This window comes from Acyrthosiphon pisum, chromosome A3, assembly GCF_005508785.2.
Source record: "Acyrthosiphon pisum isolate AL4f chromosome A3, pea_aphid_22Mar2018_4r6ur, whole genome shotgun sequence".
Lineage (NCBI taxonomy): Eukaryota > Metazoa > Arthropoda > Insecta > Hemiptera > Aphididae > Acyrthosiphon > Acyrthosiphon pisum.
This window is the reverse complement of record NC_042496.1, coordinates 19,209,107-19,222,082: the sequence shown is the minus strand read 5'-3', so window position 1 is coordinate 19,222,082 and position 12,976 is coordinate 19,209,107. Positions and strand designations below refer to the sequence as shown.

The 12,976-nt window shown below is 28.8% G+C and overlaps 1 protein-coding gene across 1 annotated transcript in view; it reads right to left on the bottom strand.

Moving 5' to 3' along the window:
• Positions 1–12,976, bottom strand: part of LOC100572013 — an 85,823-nt gene that overhangs the window by 58,992 nt on the left and 13,855 nt on the right. The window contains exon 2 of the mRNA XM_003244299.4: positions 3,076–3,229. Coding sequence (XP_003244347.1) covers positions 3,076–3,229 — 154 coding nt within the window. The remainder of the gene's footprint in view (positions 1–3,075; positions 3,230–12,976) is intronic.

The following is a 12,976-nucleotide window of genomic DNA, read 5'->3' as shown; positions in this document are numbered from 1 at the left end:
AACTGTGGGCCCAGATTCAAAAGTATTTTGACAATCTCGAACAGAAACTGTTCATGACGCAGGTGGCCTACGCAGCCGACCCGAGAGACAGGAGACCGACCGAGCAGGTTTTGGGTGCTGCAATCGCAGTTCCGCCTCAGCGACATCATCTGCAGGAGTTTCACTTGGAAGCTGCGACGTCGACCAAAATAATCCTGTTGATACAGTCAGCCGCAAAAGCATCGGAAGCCACCTGCACAGAATTGCAGACTGCAGCAGCGTCATCGCCGCCAGTGTTGCCGGACTACTCGGAAGTGGACTTTTTCTTTAGCTGCTCCGAAGAAGATAACGACGATGATGACTATGACCGCCCAGAAGACTTTGCAGAGATCAACTGTACTTCGTCGTCAGAAAAGGTGACAGCGGATTGGACCGACTGCTGGAGTGACGAAGAGCCAGTGCGGTTAGCTGCCATTGGCGCTCCGTTGGCGTCTTCGATGAGATCACGGAGGTACTGTCGACCGCATCACCGACTACCACATGCTTCAATCAAAGGCGACAGCGATTCGGCTACCGTCACTATGACGACGTCCTCATCAACAGAGTCTGCCACCGCGGAGGATAAGGCGGATGAATCTAACGTCGATGGCGTTATTACGACGAAGACGATCGTTACCGCACGACGTAAGGGGACCGCAAGTGTTGGAAGCAGTTCGATTAAAAGGCGGCGGGGCTTGCTACCCCGTCGGCGTTTCTGTGGTGGCATGGATACGGCAACGGAGTCGACAAATCGTCCAAGGCCACCGTTCGTGGCCGACGCGCAAGTGCAGTTTGGCGAAAGAAACGTAGTCGTGGTCGACCCCAATGGTGGTCGTGGGGATGATGAACTGCAGCTGTTACAGTTGCGCCGCGAACTGGACGCGCAAAGGCGTGAGAACGGTCGACTGAACGACATGTTACTAAGATTGCAACGCGGAATGCGACTGAGCGACCAGTGGAAAGGCGACGGTGGCCCTAGTGTTCCATTTCCGGACTCAGATCCAAGTGATACACCAGAACCGTCCCGGCTTGCTTTCGGTAATGGAGACCGTCAACAGAATCGGCCAGATGATGTGGAACAACAGATGCAGCTCCTGGTGTACAAATGGCAAGAACTTGACGGCGTCGATGACGGCTGCGCAGCCGCAGTCTTACAGGAATCGTGGCCGGAGGACCCGTTAAACGACGTCATCCGCCGAATGGATCACACCGATTTGGTAAACGTGGGGCTCCCACTGATCGTAGAACGCGCCCGCCGGGCATTTGCGCTGTTGCAGCGTCGGTCAGAAAATGTCACCCCAAAATGAATTTTTTTTTTGTTTTATAGTGCACCCGACGAAAATGATAGTTTTTTTCAAATTAGTATATAAATATAGGATCCATAATGTGTGTAATAACTTTACATTGAAACACTTTTTATAATATTATTTACCTATACTGCCTGTAATTTTTTCTGTCTATGTTTGGTTTTGTTTATATACCATATATATATTACATTATTATGACACTTATTAATTTTTATTTGCCAAATACCTAACTACTATTATTATTGTAAATTGTTACATCTTGTCATCTTACGATATTGGTACTAATATTATATTAGTTTTCCAATAGACTTATTTCCGTTGTGTGTGAACATCGAATTACTACTACTCTACCTATATAATATATTAAATTACTATCTAATAATAAAATTAATAAATAAAAATAATTGTTTAATATAAATACAATCTAAGTCAATGGCGCCCATTGACGTTTCTATAGTGATATCCTATGGTGCTAAGGCGGTTCCTGCAATATTCGAAAGGCGACGGTCAGCCGAGTCTTAAGTCAGATGCGATATAACTTTTATTTAAAAAAAAAAACAAATTTCTTTTGTGCATTGTTATAAATATATGTTTGTAAAAATTAGGTAGTACCCGAGTAACTATATTCTGTTAATAACAAGTATTGTCGAGTTGATTGGAGCCGTCTATCTATAATTCTTAACGCAAATCGCAATATAATATTATGTATGTGGTAGAATTTAAATGAATTATTTTCAAAACTATTAATGGAGACATAAAAGACATTTTAATTTCGAATTAGGACTATATTTTAACAGAGAATAACAATTTTAATTATTTTGTTATTATTTAAAAATATTATTCGTAGGCATTTGAAACATTTAAAATATATTATTGTATTTTACATACACAATGACATTTTCAAATTCAATATTTTCGGTAATTACTATAATTAAGCCCATTGCATGAATTATAAATAATTAATAGCAAGAGAAATTACTTTCATAGAAACAATATTATCCCAACATAGGTATATTAACATATGTTGACGGACCATATTCGCCCTGAATCCTTTTTTTTGGTAAATATACAAAGATCTAAAATTTTATATCATTGAATTCAAATTTAATATAAACATTACATACAGTGACCCATTCGACGTCTACAGTATGTACGGCAGATCAGTAGATCGGTAGCCACTCACTCACGTTTTTTATAATTGATTACCTAACCAGGTATGATAAAAATAATATTTTGAAATCTAATAGCAAACATACATCTTTCTTCTAAATAAATATAATTTATTCTGTATTATCATTAAAGATTTATTTTTTTGTCACAAAAGAAAACTCATTTTTAATTATACAATATTATGGTTCTTGTCTTGGGATAAGAAAATTTTTCAAAATGACGTGATTTGTTTTCATTAGTTAAGTTAAGACAAACTATCATATTTCACGGTGTTACAAGGTATAACGAAGCGCGGCTTTTGCGTGTTTACAAAACGTATTTTTGTTTTATATTGTTTTACAAATCTTATTATTATTTTTTAACGGTATACAAACACCGTTGTTCGTAATGAGTAAAAAGGAAAAAAAACCCAAACCCAAAATGATAAATCATACTTGTGGGACCAACTCGTATAGTATTATAATGTAGTTGTTATTGATTTACGATCACTTCCGTACCTACACATATTGTAACGGGTGTAATGCCGCCGGGGCCCGGGAGACGTTTAATTTCACTGGGGAAAACATTGGCACGTACTTACCTCTTTGACGCTTATGTCGGTTTCCATTATAATCCCTTCGTCAGTGGCGTCAGTGGCGTAATAGTGACTAAATGGTGCACCTGGTAATGGCACCGGTTCCACGTGGCCCGTTTTACCGTGGTAACGCAGCAGGTACGCCGTCCAACAAACATACCTGTCACATAATAATATAATAATAATGATAATTTCGATTTAATAACTTCGCGATATTTATTATAATATTACGTGTGAGATAATCGAAATCCGTAATAATATGTAAATTTAATATCACTCAGTTTATTGCATGCGTATTGTGTATACGATTTTAATAATCCGTGACAGTGCATACGGAATAAATTATAATATCAATAATATTATTATTATGTCAAATATTGTGTTTTGTACCTGCTGCATAACAGAATAAATTCCAATCGGATATATTTGGCCACGTGACCTAGTAACGGCTTTTAAAAATTATGTAAAATAATTAAGGTTTTCCTTGTTGAAACATTTGAAAGGTACCCAATATTACTAACGAACAGCTTATGAAAAAAAAAATAAATTATTGATTTTGGAGAAAAATTTTAATGTTTGGTACATTAAAATACTTGACGGATATTTTATTTAAAAACATAAACATTATACATTATAGGTACCTAATATTTAGTAATATTTTCTGTTTCATAAACATTCATAACGAGCTCTACATAATATATTATGTTTCTATGTATCATATTTTAAAATATATTAACTAGTGCGATAACTACTGTATCGTTGTTAAATTTAATTAACTTCAAATGTATGAGTAGGTACTAGGTAGGTATCTAAGTAATTAGGTATATTTTTTTATTTTATTACAATATTATAAATTATAATCAAAATATGAGCTAGGTGGTCACAAAAAAAGTGGCTATTTGTATATTTTAACATGATTTTAAGATATATTGGTTCTGCAAGTATTTCAGTACTTTTAGTTCTATGCTACCTATCAATGTTATCTGATTATCAAATACCTAAATCAGCTTTATATCTTATTTACTAGATATTTATAGTTTAATTATTTTTATGCATATTATATTATTTTTTAATTTTTATTTTTTTTACTATCAGTATTTATAGTAATACAATAATCTAATTTTATAAAATAAAAATAAATAAATAGAAGGCTAAGACAGGGGAAAAAGCCCGATGCGGCACGTTGAGTATAATATTATTTAAATTATTTTATTTTACAACTAATTCAGTTCTTTTATTGGAAATATTCTTCAATCTGTTTGCTGTTTTTATGTAATCATATTCTAATACTATACCTGCTATTATTGTTTGAGTTATAACAGATTGAAAAGGTATACAATTACAAATCACAATGTGTTAAAAAAAAATTGACTATAGTGGTTCACTTGTACCTATTGGTATTATTACAATTACGAACCACAGTAAGTAAACAGCTGAATTTTTAACGTTTAATTGTTTAATAAATTAACATACAAAATCCGTTTATCCGAAACGGTTTAACATTATTGAAATGGATGTAGAAAATCAATTATTAATTCAATAATTAGTAAAGCTATAAATATCAATTTTAATCGTAATGTTGCAACGTCCAAATGGTTTAATGATTATATCTCGTTTGTTCTATAACTACCTTTACCCTCATAAAATAATTATAGTTTCTGAATTTATAAAATTAATTCTATTTGTTCCAGTTAGTTGAAATAATGGCTTGAAAATATTTGGTGATAGGTTCCTATAAGGGAAATATTTAATTTTACATAGAATTATAATATAAAACATATTATAGACAAACTTGGACCTGCTGTGGCTTGGTGGTTGGCCTCATTATTGGTTGGTTACTAACATTTTCTGACGTCAACTTGAGAAAACTTAAGTACCTATCAACTATAAATTGTATTTATTTACAGTTTATAAAGAAGTATTCATATTCTTCAGGTAAAAGGTCCGATTTTCCTACAAATGTGCATATAAACTTAGTTACACTTTCAGTGCTAGACGTTTTAATCATGATTTAGAAAAGCTACTAGAAATTCAAAAAATAAATTATTTAAAAGACCAGTATAGTGATGCAACTTTTAAAGCGTATACCTTCTACTCGTATAAGTGATAAATTACTAATAAATATTATACGGTTTTAAAAGCAACAAATTCTCTACTTTGCTCAGGATTTACATAATATACTCCTAATGGTTTCTAAATTAAAGTAGTCAATATTATTATTTTTGGTTTTGCATAAGTAAACTAAATAATTAGATTTAGATAAATTATGTGTTTATAAAATATATATCATAAATTATATAATTATGCAGTTATTTTTAAAAATTTTCTAATCTGATGTACAATGAAAACTTCACCTAAACAAATTAAAATCATTTTTGTATTGGAGTATTTAACCTACCTACGTTATATTTACTTTTAAGCATTCATAATAGTTTAATCTACCTATTTGCTAATAAATAAATTAAGATTATTAATTTGTTTTATAATAAAGGTATTTCGTATTGTGTTAATATTATATGATTATTGAAGTACATTAAGAGTAATTTGAAAACTTCATACTATTAATATAATTTTTACTACACCGTATTCACATGTTTTTTCTAACATAGAATTCATAAGTGTGATAAGTATTCTTTTTATAGAAATGTAAACATTGATGTACCTATTATGAATTTTAATTAAAATAGGGACACATTCAAAATTCTAACATTCTATTAATTAATTTTTGTTTCCATATGAATAATTATTTATTTATTTTATTTATTTACTGATATGAACTTTTCATGAATATGTTTATAGTTACGAGAAAATGAAACAATAATTAATAATACTAACAGGTAAATATTAATTTTTATTGTTTAATGAAATATGAAGTAATTTGAATGAAAAAAGTAATAATTCGCGAGCGCTATTGAAACTACATTAGGAGACAAAAAACTTTTTTGAAACTGAATATTGTAAAGATAATTGTTTTCAATTTTCATTGTATATACGTAGGTTGTAGGTATAATATATTAAATAGTTTAATCGTCGAAAAAATAATAACAACTTAGTTTTAGACTTTTAGTATACAAATATTAACTTATGTTCTAGACCCTATACGTAATTCACACGCTGCAGAACAATAATGTATATATAAATAAAATGGCTTATTTTAAATATCCTCATCAACATTGTGAAAGTAAATTTTGTAAAAAAAAAAAATAGTACCTATCTAAAAAAAATTGTTAGATAATATACCACACACTATTTTTGGAATCTTAATATGCTTTCTGGGTTGAATGGAAAAGGTTATGACAGTCTATATATTCTTGCTATTGTGTTTCTTTTTTTAACCAAAATTGGGGACACTATCTGCTGAATCTCTTAAGAGATTTCCGTCATTCTGTACCAGGTAAACTGTAGGATAGAGAATAAGGTGGAAAGTGTAATATGTCGTCGTGTAAGATGTTTAGTTTCATAAAAAATAAAATATAATAATAATATTTTCGACCCCTTTAACTACGGCATTATTTTACCGACCCTTTTGAACTATACGTAGTCCGTTGCATTATGAATCTATAGCATTCCCTAGGTACAAAAACTAATATTATTACAATATATTCAGTTTGTTCAACTGTACATTTTACCTCACCATTCAATAATAAATTTACGATGCATTAATTATTTATCAATATTTTATAAACTTAAAGTTGAATATTTCATCATGATCTTTATATTTATCGAATATTATAGCAGGATACTATTGTCTATTTAAATACCTACTTATTAGCTTATTTTTCTACGATTCTATATACAAACATAACTTATTAACTAGTACTATATTATAATATAATATTATATATTCATATAGTACATTATATTATATAAGTCAGCTGCTAGCATGCAAAATATACGAATAATAACTACTCAATCAAAGGTCAGGTATAATTAAAGACCGATACATGACATCATTCAATTAATTTAAAAAAAAAAAATTGTTTCACTATTATTGAATAATACTATAATTGTGCGTTTCTTTTTTAATTTTATTGCCGGTTACGAGTGAGCTAATAATAATAATATTATAACAAAAATAAATAAGGACGTACGATTTCAAAAATCAATACAGTACATTGTTATATGATATTATTATTATTATTATTTTATTGTTTAAGATAGAATTAAGCTAAAATATTTTATTATCGTATATTAAATCATTATAAAATATATTTATACATATTACTTTGTCGGTAGGTTCATAGACAGATTGAATAATACGCGATAATATTTAAGTGTCCATCAAATTGGTAGTTATAATACAATTACACCTACCTAGATAATATTAATATACTAGTTTCCTGTTATATTGACTTTTATAGTTTTATGTGTTAAAATAATATAAAATTATAGCAATCTGAATTAACAATCATATTTCTTGACACTCAATATTAATCTAAAAACGATAATCGTACATATTATACTAATCACAAACATATAAATTATATGTTATAAATTGATATGTCCATTTATTACGAATTATTGTATAAATAACTAGCTGCCCGATCTTCCTTCGGAAGAAAGTGTTTTTTTATATTTAATTTAAAAACTTATGACTGTTTTTTGGCTTTACAAATAATATAATATAATTACATATTACAGTTATTGTCATTATTTATTTCTGAAATTTATAATATATCCTACATTTTAAATTCAGTCACTGGAGTGGTAAATTTTATTCTTTTTACTATAGAATAGAGATAAGGTAGAAAAAATGTAGTAACAATATATTGTTTGTTCAATGAATAATATATATTTCAAATGGAAAAATGCAAGCGCAAACAAATAAATAAATAATTAATAATAATAATAATAATAATAACAATAATAAATTAAAATTAACAAACAAACTGGTTTCCTTCGTCTCCAAAATCAAGTTAGATTCTTATATATATATAGATAATATATTAGTAGTATAGTAAGGATTATAAAAATAATAAACCTTTATTGGTGCAACCTAACCTATTATGGTGCATTTCAGAAAATATGATAATATTGTAGTCGTTACTCATTACACATTAAAAAGAGATACTTATCTGGGTTTTATTTGTACTGCAGACTACAGTTGAAATTATCAAAAAGTGTTTTCTTAACAAATATTAGTTTTTCACATACAATGAATACCAGCAATGATTAAGTTGTGTGTATTTTTTTTTTTATTAAGATACCCCTAGTTTATTATATGGGTGGATATAAAGTTTTTTTCTATCGTGGATTTAATACAAAGTACTATTGTTGGTTTCAATCTCAAATTTAATATTTAAAACGTATATAACTTGAGTCAACAAGACAATTTTTATGTTCATTCTTGAAGTCCTTCACTTACTCAATTTCAAGTAATCATTATTAAAATAAAATAAAAAAATGTTTTAAATTATTTTGATACCAAAAATTCTATCTGATTAATCATTCATTATTGTATTTTTTTAATTTAAATATAAATGTATATGTAAAAATCGTTAAATTATAATAAAATTGTTAGTTAAAATAACAGTGGCCATCAAGTTTTAAAATTAATTAAACTGTACGTGATTAAATAGGAAATAGATGACATAATATATATTATATATTAAAAGGAGAAGTATTTGATTTTAAATACAGATACTTTAAGAAAGTATTTAAAATACTCGTCCAAGTATTTTTTTTCAAATGTATTTAAAATACGTGTTGGAGTATTTCAATAGTATTTTAATACTTTTACTGAAGTACTTTATAAGGCTGCCGTGTGGTAAATGTGATAATACACCGTATACCATCGATAAATTTAATTGGAATACCATATTAATTATTATTATCATTACTATTAATAATAATGACTGAATAGCTTAACGCAGAGTATAACAAATACAATGAAGTTATAATAAGTCTCAAATACCATTAGAATAAACAGAGTAAAAAGGTCTAGAAATATAGAAATAATTAAGATTGAATCAAAGGATTGTAAATGGAAAAAGAATTAAGTTAATGTCGACATTATGGGGAGAAACGTACAATACATTAGACTATCTCTGATAAAATAGGATGTCAAGGACCTTCAAAAGACAGATTGTTGAGTTAGAGCCAAGAAGTATATTATAGTACCTTCACAACACTATAGTTTTAATTATAATTTGGATTTAGTCTTATTTCCTATAATTTTAAACTGTATTATATTTATGTTGATCTAATCGGTGCTTTTAATTATTATTAAATTAAAAAGTTTTTAATTAATAAAAGTATTGTATTACGACGAAAAAGTATTTACAGTTTTGAAATTAATTCTACTTGTCTACCTGAGATATTTCGAGAATATTTTGATCTCAAACACAGGAAAAAGTGACAGACCGGCATGCGACTTGCACAATTACGTGTGTTTTGTATATCTCGAAGATAATAACTGTTAATACTTTTCATACAATCTATGAACTAAATTCATCTTAATTCTTTATAAATGTAAGTACCTATATACAGTATCGTTATATTACAGTCTATAGATAATTTGTCTCCTTTAATAAGATGTTAAGAATTAAACCAAATTAAATATTTAAAGAAATAATATACCATACAAATTTTTATAAAATTTAATTTAAATTAAGTAGAAATTGTTCATACTACGATCCGTTCTTTTTTTATTTAAGAAATTGAAAATAATGTATGATATATTAGTATATCAAATTGTATTATCTTATTATGCTACAACATATATATATATTTTAAAACCATTATTACAATTATTCAAGTATATAATATTTTATCCAAAAACTTTTTTTAGTTTTGGCCTAAAAAATATAACTGAATGCTTGAATAATACATGGATTTTTTTTAATAATACAATAATAGTAAAATTATTGGAATTATACAAACTATAGAGATTTGAATGCAGATAAAGATAAATAGATGAATTCGTCTCAAATATTACACGTTTCGTTAAATTAATAAATCCACATAGTAATATTGTAAAAGTATTGATTACATCACAAGTGGTTGGTAATAATACACAATTCAATTTGACGATATAATTGAGTAATCCATTGACCCCTCGAGTTACATTATACAACTATACTGTTATACCAGCTATTAGCTAGAAAATCGACGTATAAGTGAACAAAAATACCATGTACAAGGTAGTAATGGAATACTGAACTGAGAGACGGTATCGGGTATACATTGATTTAAAATGCCACAGTGGTTGTGAAATATTTAGGGCAATGTTAATTATTTAGCCTCAACGATTAAGCGTATCTGGATTTTACCAATTACAAACTCTAACAAATACCGGGGATTAACACCGTATCTGCTAGCCAGGATCAGTGGCAGTTTAAGCCTACGATTATATAGGTACCTATGAAACCATGTGCAGAATCTAATGAATGATGTACGTGTAGAATTTATTTGAAATAAATTTACTTAGACGATGGATAATTGCTGAGTATTAAACTTAATAAACCATCAACTATACGGTGGAAAAATACGGCAATTGTCATAAAAATAAATAGTTTCAAAAAAAAATCTAGGAAAGTGTATTGAAATCTAAAATGTAATAAAACGAGTGAAAATATATATTGTTACTGAACTGATGAATGTTAGTGTTAGGTAGTGAAACTTTACTCTTGAAACAATATTGATCTGTATTATTAAGTTAAAACTTAAAACAGTGACATTTTTCTAATACAAAAATAATAGGAGTATTGTCAAATTCTATCCACGGTCATAATGTAAACTTACTATCTTGGAGTTTACTATCGTAATATAAATCAATGTTGCCGAAACTCTGTTAATAAAATAAATTAAATATATGTGGCATTAATTATTACCACGTGGAAAACTGTAACTAGCCATGATACAAATTTAAAAAAAAAAGTAAGTATATTTTCTATATTTTTTATATTTCAGTAAACACATTCCTCTTATCAAAGTTAAGACAATACTATAATGATGAATGCATTTTAAAATATTTTAATTAATCACAAATTGTTTAGTTTTATTTCTACTGTATAATTTAAAAATGTAGGTATAAATGCAAAACAGTTCGATTAAAAATGCAATGTTTGCTTGAAAGTATTTTTTATTTATTTTATATTTATATTTATTTTGTTTATTTAGTATGACAGTATAACTGAATGTCACATTGAATTCCTCATCCTAAGTCTATACTTCCATTTCATATCTTCCAAACAATTGAATGAAACTTTTATGAAAAAATATGTATAAATATATTTTATTTATACATCAATAATTAAAAGCGAACAAAAACATATCAATATTATTTAATACTCATGTGAAATAAAAAAATTTAAAAAGAAAACATGAAAAATAAACAGATTTTATTGTAAAAAAAAATTATTACCTGCGATACATTTTTCATTTATTCACCGTCTGAATATATTTTATTTTAATCCCCTTATATTATTACGTGCCAAACGAAATTGACGCTGTTTTAAAAAGGTCGTTTTATTATTATTATCGATACCGCGTGAATTTAACGCGCATGTTGTGTAGTAGTACCTATTATAGTATTGTTTGCTTTTCTCTTATTCTCTCCGATTATTCCGTTCACTCGTCACGTCATTATATTATGCTGTTGCAGAGGAAAATCGTTAAACGGTTCTTTCATTATAATAACCGATGTATCGTATAACAAAAACGGGTGCACAAAAAAATATAAAAAAAAAATAAACAATAACGAAGCTCAAACATACAGCGATGAGACGTGTGCGTATTGTCTGTGTAAAAAAAAGTAAAAAACTCACTCTCGTACACGTGGGTATCAGTGTTATTATATGCCACCGGAAAAGCGTTAATGATATGAACACAAGTACGCGGTGTGGTACAAGGAGAGCTGACGATTGGTTTGACAAAGAAAAGAACACAGCTCATTACTTGGTACGTATCAACGCATCTATTATTATTGTATTGTTTCAGTTTGAATGTACATTTTTAGTCTGTGTGGAGTATCATAATAATGCACACACGAGAAATCGTTAGGTACGGTACGACAGTTCAAATTCCTCGCAACATATTAATATTTAAACGCAACTCAACTTGTGCTTTAAAAATGAAAACGTGAAATCGGATTTTTTTCGCTTTTAGATTATATACCTATCTACAAGGTTAATAAAATCCACGAGAATTTCCGCTATTCACGCATAATCAGAGGCAGTTAAAAAGAAAAATGTACGATAAATCAGGCTGGCCTCCGCTTCGAGGAGAACTGGTCAAAGGACTGGCAAGTCTGATCAAAGACTGTGTTCGGTGTTAGTATACTAGACAAAAACAATGTTATTTTATGTTCGCTTGTCGCCATTAGCACGAGCTTGTCATGATTGCTTAGGACGCAAACGAACGATGATTGTCGTAAAACCCATAACGGACTATAACGAACCCCTTGGAAGTGGATAAACATGACGAAATGTTGAACAGGCATAAAAATGATTATTCTGCGAATTTAATTTGGCTGCGCATTTATAGTAATAATAATGATAACAATAATATTAGCTGACAGTTGTTATTAAAACTAACACTGTGTGACCGGAATAAACTGAAATTGTGCAACAAGGCTAAAGAAATCGTTTTTAAATGTAAGTATACAGCCATAATGACAAAGATTTTTGTTTTAAGTGTATATTATGCAATGTACGTAAGAACTTGTGTCGTATCGTTGATGTATATAAAAATAAAATAACTGAATTTGAAGTTTAGAATTTTGTCCATGTAATGTAAAGAAATGGGGATAAAAATTATTTTAATACTAAGAAATACTGAGTTAAATTTATGTTAAATGTAATGTATTAAATAAACGTAATTACTATTTGCTTGCATGACTCTATTATATAATATTAATTTATTATAGGCAGGTGTGTACGTACCTATTAAGTATAGTAAATTGTTA